The sequence below is a fragment of the Chiroxiphia lanceolata genome, chromosome 1, assembly GCF_009829145.1.
Source record: "Chiroxiphia lanceolata isolate bChiLan1 chromosome 1, bChiLan1.pri, whole genome shotgun sequence".
NCBI classification, from domain to species: Eukaryota; Metazoa; Chordata; class Aves; order Passeriformes; family Pipridae; genus Chiroxiphia; species Chiroxiphia lanceolata.
Window position 1 is genome coordinate 84,570,091 of NC_045637.1, and position 20,142 is coordinate 84,590,232.

Sequence of the window (20,142 nt, forward strand, 5' to 3'; positions counted from 1 at the left end):
GGCTACAAAAGCTCAACATTCCTAAAATTTGAAATAGCTTTAATGAAAATCATAAAGAAGAGGTTTAAACACTTATGTTACATTTGTGGTTTTCAGAAAATTATTTGTTTTTAATTATTGCCAAAATAAAATTTCTTATAACTTTTTGGGGATTTGATTCCAGTTACATTAAGCAAATCTGTGAGCATGAAAATATTAAGTATTACTGCTTCTTCATAGTAAGCTCCTGGCTTTGTTTACAAATTGTAGTGCTTGGGGTTTTGGTTGGTTTTTTTTTTCTTTTCATATTGTGAAGTATCACTGTTTTTGCTTGTAGCCTTTGAAATTCAAATGGATCCTAGTGAAAAATCCACGTGGGAAGAGCATATTGATTACACTTCTGTGAGAAGAAGGTGTCTTGGTAACAGCTCACAATCCTGAGTCACAGACATTGTAATTTTGTGAGTGACTTTGTCATCAGTGTTCCACCAGATTTGTGCTCTGAATGAAAATACAGCAGAACAGGGCTACCTCAAAGCAGTTCATAAATACTTCAGCTTAAATGGCAGTCTGAATAAGAAGGAAATTAGGAAGATGACAAATAAGTTTTGTTGTTCTAATGACTAGTTGTTATGTGTTTTGTTGTTGTCAGCTCAAGTCTTTTGCTTGTTACTTTATGAAAGCAAGCAAATATATCTAGTCCTGTTGTCTGTCTCTGCAGATACCAGGGGGTATAGACTGACAACTTGTGGGTAAGACAGTGGTTTTACTGTCTGATTTGGAAAAGGTGCTCCCCTGAGTAAGGACAGGATGGAAAGGTGCAGATAAATAGGTACTCAGAGCTGCTGGTATCGACAGATGGGAAAGACTGAATGTTGTCTCTTCAAATGAAGTACAGAAAACTGTTGATAGAGTAGAGGTTTCTGTGTAACACTGAAGGAAAGGGAAGCCGAGTTCCCTGCAGACCTGCCAAAGGCAGTAATGTCTGGATGAAACCGGAGATTTTGTAGTGCTCTGATGTTGGCTTTACTGATAGAGAAGCCAGTTGAACTTTCTCCACTTGCAACTGCTTTAAACTCCCCTCCATTTTACTGACACTGGTATTTCTGACGAGTTTTCAGTGACATGCACTTCATAGCTTACAAGCTGCTTAGGTTAAGGCTTTTGCAGTTGTTGGACTTGTCAAATGAGTGAAACCAGGTCTGTTGGAAGCTGTTCCTGATGGATGAGTTTAAGCTTCGGCTGATATCTGTGTTGAGGTGACTTGGGATGTAATGGTAGATTGTTCAGGAGACAGGTTAGTCCCAAAAGTGTATAACTACACAAAGAAGTAACAAGATAAGGTAGCATGAGATAAGCATGACAATGATGGGCAAAGGAAGACAGACTAGAAGCCACTAGTACTGGGCAGGCAAGTATCAAGTTCTCAGCTGAGTAGCAAGTGACTATGACTATGTTGTATTTTACCCTATTGTAACTCAGTGCATGTTTTTGTTCTTTTAGGATCTTCACACCTATGCTATGGGGAATTTAATTGCTTTAGCCCTGGCTTTCTGTTCCTATGCCAGAATTCCTGTTACTTTTCAGTGTTGGAGAAGGCAGAAGTGAACCCTCTATCTATAGGCACTTGTAGCTAGTTCAGTTCTGTGTGAGTTTAACCATCCTTTGGCTGAAAGCTTCAGCCTAATGAGCAGGATTTATGCTGAAGTGGCACACCATCCTTCTGATGGTTTTGCTGTTAGGGAAAGGAGAGATTTTTTTTTGAGTGGGGGAGAGGAAGGGAATTAAGATGAGCTAGAGCTTTGCATTTCAGAACCAACCATTGACAACTTGTCTAAGTTCTCCCATACATAATTTCAGTTCCGTATAAGCTATATCGAATTTCCTGTACCTTATTTTCCTCTGAGAATTACCTTTTTCTTGACTGAAGATGTGACTCATAAACTCCGTTCAGTGAGAGAATGCTTGCTGAAAATTTTATGCCAGTTTTATTACCTGATGTAAAAAGATTTGTCTAGTATTTTGTAAGTCAGTATCGAGTAAGTATTGATACCAGCTATGTTGGAAGCCCATCTGTGTGCAGCTCACCTCTGCTAATTTAAAACTTGTAAATACTGGACTTCTATGTTCTATGAACACAAAATTAATGAAAATACAGGAAAATAATCTTTTTCAGGAAGTTCTTACACTTTCCAACTAAATTAAGATTTGTTACAAAACCTGACTTAGGTAATTTGAATCTATGGAGCTCTTTAAAATATAGCATCACAAGTCTCTTTTCTATTAGTATTTAAAGATAACTCCTAAAATCTTATGTTGTTGAGTTCAAAGTTACGACTCCTTGTCCTCAATGTATTACCTCTATTTGGAATTCTAGTGTATTGTAAAGATGCAAGTTTGAGAAACTGGGTCGAAATCTCCTGCAGTAAAGGCTAAAACATTGAATGATTCAGTAAAAGTTGTAGGCCTTATATTGTTATTTGTGATGTGCATGCCTGAGATGTGGCACTAAGTATACTGAGTTTGTGGGATAAATATTTTTTTAAATTGTTTGTTTGTTTGTGTTTTAAAGACAGACAAGATGAAAAAGCCTTTGAGAAATAGTGACCTATTTCCCCCTGTGCACCACAGGGGAGAGGCAATTTTCTTCCTCCCTTCCTGCAATATAATGTACCATGATGGTGATGCAACTGATTACTTTGTTGTTGAATTGAAGGAAATACTGTTACATAAAAAGTCACAGAACAAGAATTTCTTATTTATGTAACAAGTACTTTTTCATCTTAGTTTGATGTTAGAGGAGAGAGAAAACTATCAGCTGTTTTGTCAGTTGAAAAAACCTGTTAGAGTAAGAGAAATCAAGGCAAAAATAATCACAGAATCCCAGCATGGTTGGGATGGGAAGGAACCTCTGGCGATCATCTGGTCCAACCTGCTCAAGCAGAGCCACTGCTTTCCCGGGATCACATCCTGGTGGCTTTTAAGACTCCATCACCCCTCTGGGTAATTATGCCAGTGCTCAGTCACCCTTACAGTAGAAGAAATATTTCCCAGTGTTCTGGAGGAACCTCCTGTATTTCATTTTGTGCCTACTGCCTGTAGTCACAGGTCACCACTGAGAGGAGCCTGGCTCCATCCTCTTTGCGCCTTCCCTTCAGTTATTTATACACATTGTGAGATTCCCCCTCCCGAACCTGCTCTTCTTCAGACTGAACAGAGAGGCTTTAGTGTCTAGTTGCTAGTTTCTATTCTTTTTAAAATTTTCTGTAGAACCCATATGGACACATGTTAAAACTTAACTGGAAAATTTACAGCCGTCCTGAGATAATGTAGAAGGTAGGCAAAGGAGAACATACTAGGATTTAAATATGAAGAAAACCGAGGGAATACAATGCTTGCGAATGAAGATAGATATTATCTATACACTTAAAGTAGTCCCTCAGCAAGGGCAACCATTTGAGGACTAGATTGGTATGATTTTGCTTTGTGTCAGAGTATAACAGAAAGCTGGGTTACTGTGGAGAATGGAAAAATCTTTGTAATGCAAGTTAACGGATACATTTTAGAAAATGCCATTCTGCAGCATCAAGCATATGGAGTTAATTTGATGCTGTTGATGCTTTCTGATTTCTGCTGAAGCCAGCTGGGGTCATGAGCTGGAAGACCTACCTCCGTGCCATGCTTCTCCCTTAGCTGTTCTGTTTTGGGAAGCTCTGGTAGGTCAAGCGCACTGCGGCACATGTGTAGGGAGTCAGGCTGGGATTGATGCTTTCCCCGAGGTTGTATCCCTCTGGACCTCAGTGTTCACTGCAGCAACATTCAAATGGTTTTGTGCAGGGCCAGCTTAATTATTTCAGACTCTTTGAATCTGGATGCTGTCTGAGAATGTCTATGCAGTAAGACTCCCCCTAAAAGCAGCCTGGTTTTGGTATGGCTCTCCACAAGATCAGCCCAGGTGCACCAGTATCTTAACCCAGTTCAGTGAGTGTGTTATTTCTGTGCTAGGGTGCAAGATCTATCTGTATTCTACTTATAATTTCATCATTCTGTTGAGGTTCTGCAATGTGCCTGTCGTGGTAGTGAGGCTTATAGTTCTTTACTGCAATGTATCTACCAAGTGTTTGTTTTACGTATCTGGTGGTTGGGGGTTTTTGTTTGTTTGGGTTTTGCTGGTTTTTTCTTTTTTCCTGTCCTTGGCCAGCAAGCATAGATTAGTTTTCTCTGAGTAGCTTTAGGGGTTTTACCCTCATATACATTCCGTGAATTTTTGTATCTTGTTATTAATATGAAGTAGGTAAGTGTATTGATCATCTGTTTTCGATCTGGATTCCCCATCATGGACTAGTATAGAAGGTCTGTTCTAGGTAATTTGTAAGTGGATTGCACTGACAGCTTGAAAGTTAATTTTATTCTGGTAGCTTTACTTAACTAAGTTTCCCTTTCATTTGATAATGGTCTGAAGTCTTTTCAGAGCATACCAGCTTTGAAATTCTGCAGGTCTCGTTGAATAAGAACATGTGGGTGAGAGCAAAAGAGGCACTTGCAGTTGCAAAGCAAGGTTGGTAGGTTAGCTGCTTGCAATTTAGTGCCTGATGCAATGAATTACTTTAAGGTTCTTCATTCCATCCCAGAGTTACCATAGCAATGTGGAATGTCTTTCTCTGGTAAAATTTACTCTGCAGACTCAAATTGGTTTAAAAAATTGTTGTGTAAGTCTGTTTCTACTGTAAAGGTTTTATGCTAGATCAGATATCTGCTGCCATGGATCAAGTTTGCTTTGCTGACTGATCCAGCACTGGTAAGCTAGGAACAAGTTGAAACATACCAGAAGTTTTAAAAGCAGCAGTCATTTAAGACTTCTCAAAGTAATATTACTCAAGAGTTGTCTTGTGAAATTTGGTAAGGCTTAAAGAAATTTTAACTATCATTTGTGGGCAATTAAATAGTTTTATTCATTTATTCATATGTATTGCACAACATACATATTTCAGTTGGTATGTAATGTAGCAACAAATACAAACTGTGAAGTGATGATCATTTGTTGAAGAGTTCATGATGTCTTGATTCTTTGATTTAATGTAGAAAGAATACCATTAAAACTGTTCAAGTTTTTGCATTATCCCACATCTATGAATCCTCTCTCTCTTGCCATTTGGTTTATTCACATATGTATATGGGGAGTTCAGTATTAATAGGAAGCTTAAGCATGTACCAATAAATACAAGAGAAAGTTTATTCTTTCTCTCAGATAGCCTCTGTTCCCAGTTTCCTTGGCTTCTGCTGTTTTTTGCCTGTGATATTGTGCAGGACAGTGGAAAATGCAAGTTATTCAAGGACACGCTTTTCTAGATCAGTATCTCTAGAAGAGAGTAGGCCATCTGTTGCATGGCCGTAGGGGCTAGTTTTCTCTAGGTCTGCAATATTTAAGGTACATAAAATACCTAGTTTGCAGACTTCTTTACTGCCAACAGAAGCAGATCTAAAATACATATTAATACATCTACATTTCCTTAGGAGTGAACAGTTCTATCATTGTACTTGTAGCATAGAGGAAAAGGAAAAAAGTGGCAGACCTGAGCAGTTTCCATAGAAACTTCTCAATTGGGATCTGTCATCAGAGTACTTGCTGATTTGCCTGTATCTCTTTTTGAATTTAAAAGTTAGGTTGGGCATCCTAAATGCAAAGATAATTTGTACTCTATAAAATATAGATACTGTTGTCCTTTCCAGATGCATATGAAGTTTTTTTCCAGCCTTTGATTTGCAGACCCCTTAAAGTTTCAGCTTTCATCTCTTTATGACATAATTTTCTTTTGGATGGAGAATTTTCCACCAGAAGTTCTTCCATGCGGGAAGGGTTTTATATTGGAAGGAGGGCGATCTTAATTCATAACAATAGCACAACTCATCAGGAAAAACTTCTGTATGTTTTCTGAAGTTACGTGGAACTACATGATTCTTTTAAGCTTGTCTTAATAAGAGCCCATGTGTTGTAAGTTGCAAAACATTGCAGTAGGGGGCTTTTATAGCTTCTCACTTTTCATAGAGCTGAAAGAGTATCTCAGAATTAGAAATTTTTGCTTTAATTCTTTCACATATAGCTGTAATTACATGGTTTTCTGACATTTATAAAATCCCCAACAACTTTCTTTGTATTGTGATCATAACATTGGAGTCTACTTTACTGCCATATATTAAGGTGTAGCATATTTGTTGGTTAAATTTTCCTGTTGTATTTTTTTTTAAATTCATAGTAAAACTAAACCTTAGCAGTTCCCTATTTTAAAAATTTTGTTCTACAAAACAAATTGCAAATGACCAGTTCAAGTATGAAGTGCAGTTTATTTCTGCTGCTGCAGAGAAGTGCATCCTGGAATTCTATTGGGTTTTTTGTTTTCTAGAAATAGCCATCAAGATGATGATGTTAAGGAACAATTTTAATGGCCTCAGTCGTTCATTTATGTAACTTTCAACATCTGGTTTTATTCAGATGAAGCTAGAAGGCATTAACCTGAGGTGACTTTTAAGTAGGGTTGTATCTGACACTGAACTGAGAGGACTTGTTAGTTTCTCCATAGTGAAGTCCTGTGTAGGGAAAATTCAATTTAATGAAGAGAGTGTATTAATATAAAATAAAATTACTACTAGTGGCTAGTGGATTAAGTTGCTTGTGTGATACTTCTAATGCCAATGTTAAAACACTGAACTAAAAAAAAAAAAAAGAACTAAAAATTCCATGTTCCTGGAAGCAGAGCTCTGCTTGGAGGAATATGCAGAATTCTCTATATGAATCCTTTGTAGTATGCAGTATAGTGAGCAGTGTTCCATAACAGTTTTTTCCAAGCCTGTGGTATGTTGTATGTTCCTATTTGGTAATGCTACAGTAAATGACAAATGGAACTGTATTAAGTGATCAGGTAGGTCTTCAAAGAGTGTTCTTTCTTTGGTTTGGTTTTTTTAAATGAAAAGTAGTGTTTGGGTTTTTTCCTTCAAATAGTGATGTATGAGGATGGATGTTGGAGTCCAGATGATGGCTTTGTCATAGCATGATAGGTGTAAGTTATAATCCAGACTAATTAACTTTGGACTTTTAATATCTCAAAAAAAAGGTTGTATCTTCCTATGATATGTGTGAGCTGTTTGCCTACAGCTGTTTCATCCCATGTATAACCATGTAATTCATGTAAAACTTGGCTTAAATGGGGAAATATATTTTCCTAGTATATGCAATATCCAGTGGGAGGCTGCTCTGATCTTGACTGGGAAGGATTCACTTTTAGTTCCATATGTATGTGAATCAAACCCCAATTTCCAGTAGCCAGTTATTTCTCTGATCACCTTAAAATGTGGTTAGCCAGCTATTTTGCACAGCAGTTTAAAATATGGCAACAGTCTGGTTTCAGGGTTGTAGATATTTTTCAGTACAAGTGAACATTTCATTAGAGATGCAAAGTGAATCTGTCTTATACAGGCATAGTATCATTACTTATCTTTTAATTTCAAGGGAAAAGATGGAGTTCTTGGTCTTCATATGTTCCATTTGGTTGATTGTTAGTATATGGTGATATGATTTCCTGTAATCTTAGAGGAAATATGACAGCTTCTTGGCTGCTTTATCAACTAGTAGTTTTAAAAATCAATTTGGATGTTTGCAAAATAAATTCAAATTGCTTCTAAAACATTAGTTTAGTTTTCTAAATATTGTTTCTTGAGCCTTCCTGTCAATAAGTAATATCACTTAGTTTGTCTGTGGTTTTAGATGATTTACAATGTAAATGCTCATGTAAAGATTATGTAATGTGGTTTTGTAGAAGAATGCAACTTCTGTTTTATTAATGTACTGTGAAAATATGGCTAGTATGAAAATATGGCTAATGTGATCCCTCTTGGTGTCCCTTTAGGTAAGCTGGTAAAAATAATCTCATTTTACCATCAGAGTGAATGAAACTTAACTTTTTTCATATTGTGTAAGTCAACAGAAGGGGACGTATCACTTCAAGATCTTACATTTTCCTACTTCTATAGTTATGCTCTATTTTCAGTGACAGCTGGATATGCCTAGGGAACACAAGCTGTCAGCAAAAATCTACTTTTCGTACTGGTGGCAATTCTGGGAATAAGAAAAGAATTGAAATTCCTCTGAAGTGAAGCAATATTTTAAACGATTGTAGAAGTTAATAAGCAAAGTATGGTGTTGAACCTGATTTTTAATTTCACAAATGAAAGTAAAAACATTGCATTTTTTAACAAATGGATTAAAAAAAACTTCTTAGCTTAGAGTATCCAATATGAATCTTGGCATTCTGACTTTGTTCATCCTATTCCACTGGTAAAGGTAAGAGACAAGAACTATACACAGGCTCTCCTTTACTATCCCAGTCTCTCTCCTGGCATTTCACTGGTACGTACTATGAAAAGCCTAAGCCTATTTTGCTTTTCCACTATGCACCCATGGCACTTTCTTGTCCCATATTGAGGTGATCTGTGTTCTGCAGGTGTTGATACCTCCTTGTCAAAACTATTCTTGTTACTTTGCTTTACCATTTCTGAAATATGAAGCTGACAGCAATTATTTTGTCACTATTCACTAGGAAAGCTTTTAGCAAAAATTAATTGCTGTTTGAAAAGTGTTTTAATTCAGAGAAAGAAGTCTAAAATCCATGCACAGGGGACTGTTGGTAAGAATGCACACCTCAAGACAGCAAAATGAGTTCCTACTGCTGTGTCACATTGGATTTCCTTCTGGGAAAGAAACAGAATTCAGCCCAAGTGTACTTCTCCTTTTCAGGAGAAAGATTATGCTTTGATATTATTTGCCAAAAACCTAAGATTTTTGTTTTTTATTAAAAAATAAATTGAAGAAATGTGTTGTTTTCTTCTAAAAAATTAATTTTTTTTCTCCTTTTTAAGTTTCTCTTTTCAGTTCAGAAAATAGTACTCTTTTCTGAACACTGTGGTTGAAATACATCCACTCAGTGTTGTGGAGTACCATTATCGGTACTTCAGACAAATGGTGATGTTTCACATTCCTCAGGTGAGCTGCGTGACTGAGCATAGCCCTTCCCTTGCCAATTCCACTCATTCAAACAGCCCTTCCCATTTTCCTGGCAAACAAGGCTGTTGAGTTGGCAGCAGGGAGGTACCTTTTCCACCCTCTGATCCTTTGCTGAGCAAGTGCATCCTTTATGGAAGTGTAAAATTTGAGATTATAAGATGTTATTGCATGATTTTCTGGATGATGGCATTAGTTTTAGGAGTTAAACCTCAGCTGATGACTGCCTACAAAGACATTGGTTAGGAGTGAGGCCTCAGATAGAGTTACCCCACAGAGACATTTTGAGTAGGTGCAGCGACGGGACCGGCCTTCTGCTGTTCAGCTTTGGGCGCTGCTCAGCCCTGCCCTGCCTGGCAGCACCTGTGTGCTATGGCCCTGCTGATAATGATAGATCTGACGGGTCTGGGTCATATTTTCTCTTAACTGTCTCATTTAGCTTTCTCTTCTCACCTTGTTCTCCCATGTTCTCTGATACCATAATATCAGAAATCCTTCTTTGCTTTGTAAACCCACTAGTGTGAGTTCCTGGGCGATGCTTGGCTCTTCCTTGAGATGCTTCATTTTGTTGTGCAATTACAGCCCCAAAATTCATCTTGCCTACTTCCAGAAGGTCACTAGTGCTGCCATGGCATTTGAAAGAAGCAACAGGCCCCTTTACCTGATCTTTCCTGAGCCCTGGCTCCGCCACAGCTGTCTCGGGCAGAGGCTTTGGAGTAGCCAGGGCAGGCAAGGACCATGTGGCACTACAAGCTTTGCAGTGTGAGCATGAGGTGGAGCTGCCATTTGGACCTCACCCAGCCTGGCTGTGGTGGAAGCCCATCTTCCCAGGTGGGTGGCAGAAACGAGTAGCTGTGCCAGTGCTGAAGGCAGAGGGAGCTGCTCCTGCATTGTTTGCTTTCCTACTGCTTGAAGCACCTGCCTCAGTGGGAGCTGTGGCTGTGACTGGGCTTTCCCTGCACTGGGGCTTGGCAGGGTATATATAGCCTTAGCACTGATGGTTCATTAATGCCTGTGGAGCCCCTTTGCCCAGGAGGTGTCTCAACTGAAGTGCTTCAGCACTGGTGGCCTCTTGCCATGAAGAAGCATTTCTTTAGCCACACCACTTATTTTAAAGGCAGTATCCTATAGCAAAGCAGTGGTAAAAGTCTTGTTGCATTATAAGATAATGTTACATATACGTTACAAGCTGACCATTTAGTTGGCATTGGATTGTGGAAGTTATAATTTCACAACTTGAAATTTGGCAGTATATGTCATCTAGTGGGACGCTCAACTGAGAAGATACCTTTCACCCTGTATGTGTGTATAGGTTGTCTTTGTTACTGTTTCATTTCCTTCAGCTGTTTGTTTGGATAGCTGTAGGTAGTTCTCTGTGTAGATTCAGGTTCCACCAATGGAATACATAAAGACATTTTTCATTTTAAACCTTATCTTCAGATTGAACACTGGACATAATGACTTCTAGCACCTGAATTGGCTTGTTCTAGTAATGGCAGCATGCTTGGGGAGGTGATGATAGCTGGGCTATGCTTTTTTGTTAATGGGAAGGAGGATCAGCATTACTGGGAGAGTGCAATGATCGTAGCAGAAAACAGGCCATGAGGCTGGTGTTCCTCAGCAGACTTTCATTTTGTTTAATCAATCTGAATCTTTGTAACATCAGCCTGTATGAAAAGTGTCAGATGTTTGCTGTTATTGTGAACAATATAGTGATAAGGAGAAACCTAAATGGTGAACATTCAACCCTACAAATTGCTGCTGTGAATGTAGATGTGGTGCATAAGGTCATTTCTGAGTGTTAAAATGGTGAAAAAAACCCTTGGTGTTCAGTTTCTCTAGGACTGTTAAAGCTGTAGAACAAATTGATAGGGCAAATTGTTGGATTCATAGCCACTGCTATCATCTTAAACAGCTTCCATTTCGTACATCCTGACAAAGATTGTGATTACCCCGTGCATTTTTCTAGACAACTGGTTTTTGGGGTTTTTTTCAAGAACTTTCTGGCTGCTTTGGCATGTACATTTGTATTTTATAGCTGGATTTGTTTTATCAATTTTCAGGAGAGAGCCCTTGCCTCAAAAGCGGGCCATTAGTCATAGGAAAAAAAAGGTGGTGTTACCTATGACTTTAGATGCTTCAGTAATGATGATGTGGTTGACTTTACCTGAAAATTTGAGCACTGTTTCTCTGATTGTTACCTTGCAAACATGGCGAGACTGTAGGAGGAAACAGTTGTATTTCTGTTTTTGCCATAGCAATGCTATGTGAGACTGGTTCACTTTTCTTAAACATCAGCTTTTCATTGGGATCTCTGTTTCTTTAACTCAAGTCTTGAATTGGATTTCAAAAAAGTATCTTGCAGCTCCCAGAGAAATAATTTGGAGCCGTACATACTGATCAAGGTGTTGGGTGTTTTGAAAGTCAGCTCTCAAGACTTTCATGCTGTGCATGCAAAGTTCATGTTTACTTTTGACTTAACCACTCTAAATGTGGTTCCCCACTGGTTTATTTTCAAAACAGTCCATTTTGCAAAGATGCTGTAAAAAGAAGAGTTTGTACTGTGCTGCTAAGCGCTATAGAACAGCCTGGAGAGAATTGTTAAATCAGAATAATGTCTTGAAAAAATGCAGTAGAAAAGACCAGAACCTGCATATGAAAAATAAGGTTTAAAACCAATTACTGAATAGACACTCACTGAGGAGCAACAGTCTATTTCATTATTTGGATGAGAAAGCATAGTAATAGGAAAAAAAACCCTGTTATTAGATATAAACTATATACTGTCACATACTGTATGTCCGTGGAACAAACAAGTTAGGGTTGCCAGGCACTTTTGTTTTGGTACTGTGTCACTCAGCTAGAGTTGGCAAATTTAGTATTCTCTGCAGCTTTTCAGTGTAGATGCTTTAATCAGTCTTAATCCAGGTGTTCTTTTTTCAGTCCTGTACTGGTCTGTATGTAGAGAGCATGTCACAAGACCTTATGGGACAACTTAGGCATAAATATACAAAAGAAACTAATTAATAAAAAAAACAACCCCTCAAAAAACTTCTTTTACATAACGCAGAATGGGAGGAGAGGTTAAATACTTAGAGATGTTAGTCATGACAAAATTTGACTGACAAGTGATGAAATTACTTCTATTTCCACTGACAGTTAGGAGGTTTTCTTGACAGCTCTATGGAGTTTGTTCTTTGTTAATGTGACAACAGCTCTAATGTAATTAAATTTATTTCTGAAGCGCTACATAAAAATTAATTTCAAAGGGAGGGGAAAGATATTAAGGTACTTAATATAATTTCTGCATGTTCAATTGTGTTAGGAACATGTTCGGTTTATTTTGAGTTCTGTTACTGAGTATTTTATGCATTTTTCTGATGAAAAGGTGAATGTGTGCATCAACAGACTTGAAATTATCAAAATTACATTTTGCTTGATCGTTTTTCTTTCTCCTTCCCCTGAAATGAAAAATGTCAAGATCAGATCAAAACCTTGTGTTTGTTACTGAATTTCTTGAATGTTTTCATTTTCCTTTTTTTAAAATAAGAATTTAATTCTAGAATGTGAATGTTATGCCTGCAGTTGCATGAACTGTACTTCCTTTGCTTTTCTTAGGCAATATGTTTCTTGGTAAGCGTTGATTAAGTGGGTATATAGTGAAGTTAGTGCCTAGATCAGGAGATGCAGAAAAGTATTTGGTCATGGTAACATGCCTCAAAATACAAAAAATGGGAAAAGGAGGTAGCATATTTGGGGCAGTTAAAAATTTCTGTAAAATGGGAACAGAACTGCTTGAAACCTGTGGCACAACAGTTTGTACCTCTCTGGTTTCTTGTGAGTGCTCACCTGCATGTCCAAGCCAAGGCCCCTGGCCCTTGTGTAAAAGGGGAAGCGCTACACTACAGTGCTCCTCACCTGCTGCGTTCAGGGTAGAAACACCACCTTTTAGGGGGACTAAAGGTGAATTTCTTACAGGCTGTTCAGTGAACTTGTTGCAATGCTGTATTTTTTGTTCAAATTTTCTGATGTAGTCTTTACTTAGAGACAGACTTTTAGAAAATGCAGTAAAACTTCAGTCTTGCAGAACTTACTTAGCCTTCAATTTATAATGTGTTTGTCTTTCTCTGTCAAAGACAGGCAACTCTTCAGGGTTATTTCTGATATCTTTTTTTTTTTCTTTCCTCCCCTTTAAGATCGCGCTGGAAGCATCAGTACTCTTGATTCCTTAGATTTTGCAAGATACTCTGATGATGGCAACAGGGAAACAGACGAAAGAGTAGCAGGTAAGTTTTCGGTATGATTTGGGAATCGTAGAATGTTAATTTTACTGTTAGACTTGTTTCTAGCATAAGTGTATTTAAATTAACATTTCTGAAGACGACAAGACTTCACTGTAGTGGTTTAACTAGTCACTTGATGATATCATGTTTTAGACATTTCTACTACAGTAACTAAATATTCAGTCAGGTGTACTTCTGTATGATTCCAGATATCACCAGGGTAGAAATAAGCAGTATACTTAAATATTGTGCCCAGCTTTTGACAATAGAACCGTATCTTGATATTGTCTACTGACTGCTACTGTCTAGCTGAAACATATGGTAAAATATTCTACATAGTATTCTGTGACTACTACATGGATGATAGATTTCTGATATAAATATTTCTTTCGAGTCATCTCTTAAATATAGCTTTCATGTAGATCAGTCAAATAAGCATTTCCAAACCAAGAGCAAATTTGGTATTTACTTAGTTCCATAAATCATTTTTGCTACAAATCTTAACTGTAGTGCTTTTCTCTCCCATTTGATTCTTTGATTGTGTAAGAATGGTTTAAGGAAGTGGCTTTATTTGCCTCTTGTTCTGAACTTAGGGGCCTCTGGCACTTTTAATTTCAGGATCTTTTATCTCACCAAAGGCAGAACCTTCTCTCTATGTTTGAGATTATTTTAGTAATCTCTTTTGCATGTGAACCGTATTTCTTTAGTCCAGGTTTTTTTCTAAGTTCAGATGTTAAGTTATTCATGGCTTCTGTAGAGAAACCCAATAAAACTCTCTAGAAACCGCTGCAGAACTCTGTTTACTTCTTGTCACTTAATGCTGTTTAATATCACAAGTACATGAAGGTTGTCGATGCTGGGACTTTTGCTCACATAGTCAAGCTTTATGAAACCTGAAATAATGCAAGCTGCTATGTCTCTGTTCCACACTGTTGTCTGTACTCTGAACCACCAGCTTCCTAGCAGAAGCACTGTCATGTTCTTAAGCAACAAAAAGGCTGATGAAACAGTTCTGAAAAGGATCTTGACTCAGAAATTTTTCTCTCTCACTTAGTCTGAAATGGCAACCAGTATTGAACCAGAGAGAAGAAACAAAAGTGGTAGGAAAATCTAATTTTTCTTATCTGGTCAGTGTTACTGAGTTAAAAGACTGGATTAAATTCATGAACATGAAGCAAATTTGGGTATTTGGTGCTCTGGTCTAGAACTATAGGGACTTAGCGTTCTTCAATTTATATGGAAACTTCCAGATTCTTATTGCTATCTAATTACTCTCTTTTTCAATATAAGTAGTCTGTTTCAAGGAGACAATAGCTGTAAATAGACAACTAATCTTCTAAGCAAATTGCTTTAGGAACCCAACTGCTTGTGGATTGTGTCCTGGAATACAAGGAAGAAACAAGCAAATTTCCAATACTTTATTTATTTTCATCATCTTAGTAGATTTTCCTGTTTCTAGACAATATTACTTGTCAGTAGTATTACTGAGAGAGCTAGTTTGGTCTGTGCTTAGTGCTGTCTTTAGTAACTGAATTGGATTAGAGATGCTTATAGAAAGTATATTCCCAGTCAGAATGGACATCCAGTAGAACCATTAATCTTCTGATGGAACATTAATAACAAAATAATGATTGCTCCCAGTATGAAATGAATATACCCTAAAATTAAATATTAAATTTAATTAAGTAATCCCACAATAGATCAATATTTTGGACAATTACAGTATAGTTGATTGACTGCTGTCATACATAATCAACAAAGAAATTGTATGTCTGGATATTTACATTACATTTCTGTGTCCCTTTGGAGATGTTTGTCCCAGGTTTTTTAAAAAGTGTCATAAGAATTTGAACAAAGCAAGACTGGAATATTATTTCTGGATATTCATGAATACTCAAAGTTTTCCAAAATATCCTATTTCTACGTAAAATTCTGTTTCAGTCATAATTGCTTAAAATATTTTGCCTCAGTTCTGTTTAAAGCAATCTTCCTGAGAAATAAACTTCAGAAAATGGATAAGTATTTAATTTGCGCATGAAAAAATTATGACAGCAGAGGTTTCAAAACCTTTGCATATCTAGTGCCTTCTTAGAACAAACTCTGGCTTATAACTTCTGCTTTTGAAGTAGTTCTTAGCTGCAAATGCAGTTTGAAACTTAAATGGAAGTTCATCTTGCTTATTTCTTTTCAAATTCTTTCTTTGCTGTGAAGAGCTTTGATGATTGGGAGATAACATTGTAATCTGTTGTGAAAGCTCTGAGGCCATGATCTAATAGCCATATTTTCCTTTTGATAGTTCTCAGAGTGGGGTTTGAGTAGTTTCTTTTTGTAAGCACCCTTCTCATGCTGCTATCTTTGGTTTTTACTGTTTGGACAGAATGCATGATTTCCATATCAATTCACTAGTCAAATGAAAGATAGGACATAAATGCACATCAGTCACTAAATGTAACCCATAAACTGGTTCCAAGTCAAAAGGACTTTAAAATTTATTTCAGTATTTCAAAACTGTTAGCCCAGTTCATTCCATCTGGCATTAGAATCAAAATTTGGCATAGAACTAAACATGTTTTGAAGAGTTGGTGTGAACTTTTCTTTTGGGAAGTCTGATCGAAGGAAGCGAAGTGAGTCTCTTCTGTGATATTATGAGCTTGACTGAAAAGATGCAAGTTGAGGATATAGATAAGCATGAGAAAACTAACTGCTCTTTAGAAAACCTTCTTCATTATCTACCCAATCTTAATGAAAATGAGAGCTTTGTAACAATTTGGATAATACATTTGTAATCCACTAAGAGTTCAAAAAAAATATTTTCATCCTTACAGCTTGCAATTTACTAGATGGAAATAACTTGTTCTCTAAGATTGATAAGTCTTGAATCTGAACTCATGTATTAAGTGCTTGAAATGCTGCTAAGATCTACTCAGTACTGAAGGATTTATTAGGGTTAAAAAAACTCCTCCAAATACTGATTTTCATAAAACAATGAGGAAATGGAAAACATGTTCCCTTCCTGTGGAATAAGAATGTACCTAACTTGAAGTCAAATACCCACAGCATTTGCTTTAAATAGGTCACCTGACATTCAGTCTAAGGAACTGAATCTTCTGCCACATCTTAAATTGACCATATGCACAAGTATGCTTGTGATCTAAAACCCCTGCTTTCCATAATTCAGAATCCTTGTTATTGCTAACTTGCCTTTCACACCTAATATTCTAAGAATCTGATAATTTTAAAAACACGTTTTGTTTTTCATGATAATAAAGTTAATTATCGTAGTCAAATTCCATTTCAATCAATTATGCTCTCAGATCTCCCTATGTTAGCATTGATTTCTGGCTAGACTATGTATCTCTGATTAGCAGAATGAAGTACTGTCTGTGTCAGGATTTGAAGGGAAGAGGCAAGCTAAAAACCACTTGATTATTTTTGAGAATTTCATTTATCTAGACTTGGGTTCACAGTTTCTGCTTTTTATAGACCTTTTTATTTTCTTTTTTTAATGATTACTGTTACTTGTGCACAATCAAAATCAGAGGAAAATCTTAAAAAACAGACAAACAAAAACAAAAAAAAAAACCAGAACTCAAAAGGCATCTGTAATACAACAGTCATGTGCTAACACTGTGTGTGCAGTTTGTTGATCCTGAAAATGGGTTTTGTCTTCCCATTTCCTGTCTCAGGCCCTGTGAAGCAGTTGTAAGCCTCTTGAATTTCGTTCCAGGTTGATGGTCTCCAAGGGTTGAACCTGAAGAAAAGTCTGCTGTAGTTGAGGTTTTCTCTGTATCTGGTCCTGTCTCATTAACTCAAAAGCATTAATGAGGTTGCCGAGTCAGGTGTTGGCTTCCCACTATGGCAACAAGTTCTCCATTATCTTGCTCATGAACTCTCATGCTGGTCTTCAGCTTTGTGGTGTGGTAGTCTTCTCTCATGCTGTAATGCAACTTTCTGGTTCAGGTCTATTTGTGCTATGTCCTGAAGTGTTTCACAACAACTGTAAATAAGGTTGCTTTTCTTCTTAGTGCTGGTTTCAGGGAGGTGGGACTTGGGACACCTTAGGTCCCAAAGTATGTTTGTGATAGTGGCTTCATTGCTAACTATTGTCAGAGAATTTTTTTCTGATTGACTCAAAATGTATATACAAATCCATCGAATGTAATGGGATATCATACATGTTTTAAAGGGCATGATTTAGGACATCTGGAGTTCTACATTTACTTTGCAAGGAGGAAGATCTCAAAATAACAGTTAAGGAACCAACAACAAAGCTTGTAACAGTATGAAAGTTTGAGGAAAACTAGGTAAGCACAGGGGCCCTTGATACTTCAGAGGAGAACTACTTTTAAAAGAAAATGTCTGAATGCCGTCTTGTGGCTTCACAACACAAAACTACCTTTCTCCTGTTGTCTGAAATACTTCACAGTGAAGTATGCAAAAGTCTAACAAGATATTTCATAAGTGAAATGTAAAATTCTGGTATAATTGGAAATAATACTGCTTATACAAAAGCTAGTATTGAAAAAATTTTAGAAATACTGTTTAATTCTTCAGCTTTTTAGCCTTGGCCCAACAAGACTGCTGTTCATGTAGATGTCAGCTTGTTCCATCCCAAATCGCAGATTGTTCTTTATAGCTGTCTTCTCAACCTATGATCCAAAAACTTATGAAGTCATTAACAAATATGAGTGAATAGAATAAGATCCTCGAGGAAACTTCACTTTTAAATGTCAAAGCTCAACAGACAAGCTACTCCTGATATGCACTTCTCTTTTAAGGTGTGTTAGGTAAGCTGCTTGAAAACTGAATCATGTAAAAATGGCTAATCTGAAAATCTTTATCTAATGCCTGGTTGCTTACTTGAAAGATTCACTTTTTTTCAGAATGGTAGATGTAGTGATTAGAGTTCTTTTTATAAATAAGAAGCAAGAGATCCATTTCAATTTGTCTCCCCTAAGGCAAGCCAGATTGTTCAGAAATGCCCTTTCCTGGCAGGAAGATAAACTGAGCTCAAGGCTCTAAATTTCTGTTCTCTGCTTTCCTGATGTAGAGGAGTGTCAGTTGGGTTTTTTCCAAGGTTATCTCCAGCAAAGCTTTTGTGTATCATTTGAAGAGTGTCTGCTCCTTCACCAGGTGCAATGAGTTCTACATGTTATCAGCTCACTTGAGCATGAAGTTAAACTTTAGCTGGCTTTATCAATGCTTTTGAAGGTGTAACTTCTCTAAGATACTACAGCTTCCTAACAGAAGGAGAGGGGGAGACAGATCAGGTTATTATGTTAAAAGTCAGTACTTGATAGTGGTTACAAAGAACGGGGTTAGAAGTTGCCTTTTTATTTAAGGGATTTCCAGTGTTGATTTCATTAGTACACATGCTGAGTTAAAAATCGTTACAGATTTTGGTAGAAGATCACATTTCAGTATAACTTCTAAAATAAAGACCTTTTTATCATAATTTAACATTTGATTGAAATTATGTTATAGATATTTACAAGTATTTATGCTTATATAACAAAAATACAAACAAAGTTCTTCAAATATAAGCTAAATTTCTGACTGACTCGGAATCATCAAGGTTTGTACGGTGGCAATTATAATGGTGGCATTAGTAAGGCTAGATACAGATACAACTGTAACAATGCTGTGTTGTAGTAGAACTGTGTGGCTGCAAAGTGACAGCTTCTCAAATATACCATGTCTAGAATCTATGTAACAGAAAAACATGCAGCAGAGTCATCTACTTTTAAGGTTGAATGGGTAAAGTCCTAATGGCTTCTAAGAATTTTCAGCATCATCACAGTTCACTAAAATTTAATTCTTGCCGTCTGACATGGGTTTGTCTGACATGAGTTTTTTGGCTTTCTACGCCTTCAGACATGTCTTATTCCTATTTTCCTTAATGGGATTTCCTGAGTTTTTATAGTTTGTGTTGTTTTTCTAACTTTTTTTATTATTTATATCATTCTAGTGCAGGGCACTCCTGATCTGCAACTGTTCTGGTCTTTGAAAATATTTTACAAGAGTAAAATGTTAACACATAGTCATTTCTGTCAGAAAAATTACTCAATTTGAGTTCTTTACAATTTTCAAAAACTAACAAATTAGTAGTTTACAACTTAGAATTGTAACTGTGAATAAGTAACTCAAATGCAAGGAAGTGCTAAAATTAGGTACTTAACTATGAGAGCATTTTCTAACTTTGTTGCACAGAAGTATTTGCAGATCAGCATTGCTGAATACTAGAGAGATTTTACATATTTTATTCATTGTATCCTCAGTTGCACTTTTGTATTGCTGCAGTAAAATTCTGTGCATCAAACTAGTTATTTTCATGTAGCAAATGTGGTGTACTGTAGTTACTCCTTCCGTTTTTATGGATAAATGCAAACTGAGTGAATCTTTTTTCCATGCGTGCTAATTATCAAGTCTTAGCGGCAGATGCTCAAAAGAGGAAACATTTTTATTTGCAACCTTCAGTAGCATTTCATGCACTCTAGTGCCAATGCAGTAATTCTGCAATGCATTGTCCTCTATGTACATATTTCAAAAGTCCATGTTAAATTGTTTCCAGGCAGTGATTAAAGGTATCATTGATATTTTCTTATTACAAGCAGCTACAACGGGGTTTTTTTGCATTGGAATAAAGTAGACATTAAAATATTCTGAATAACCTGTCTAACAGTTCAGTATTGTAGCTGTCTTGTGCTCATCTTTTCTAGTTAAGTATAAGAGTCCTTCTTTCTGGTAACTGTATATTTTGAGTGTGATTAGATTAATCTGAGAATTAATTAAATGCCTGTATTTATCTGGTAATTCCTTAAATAGGTT

At 36.8% G+C, this 20,142-nt stretch overlaps 1 protein-coding gene across 6 annotated transcripts in view; it reads left to right on the forward strand.

Annotated features, from left to right (window-relative positions):
* Positions 1-20,142, forward strand: part of RELCH (RAB11 binding and LisH domain, coiled-coil and HEAT repeat containing) — a 76,615-nt gene that overhangs the window by 4,244 nt on the left and 52,229 nt on the right. For all 6 annotated transcript variants that reach the window (XR_004358689.1, XR_004358690.1, XM_032697218.1 and 3 more), the window contains exon 2: positions 13,228-13,317. Coding sequence is in view for 4 of the 6 variants with exons in the window: in XM_032697218.1 (XP_032553109.1) it covers positions 13,228-13,317 (90 nt within the window). In the remaining 2 variants the exon portion in view is untranslated. The remainder of the gene's footprint in view (positions 1-13,227; positions 13,318-20,142) is intronic.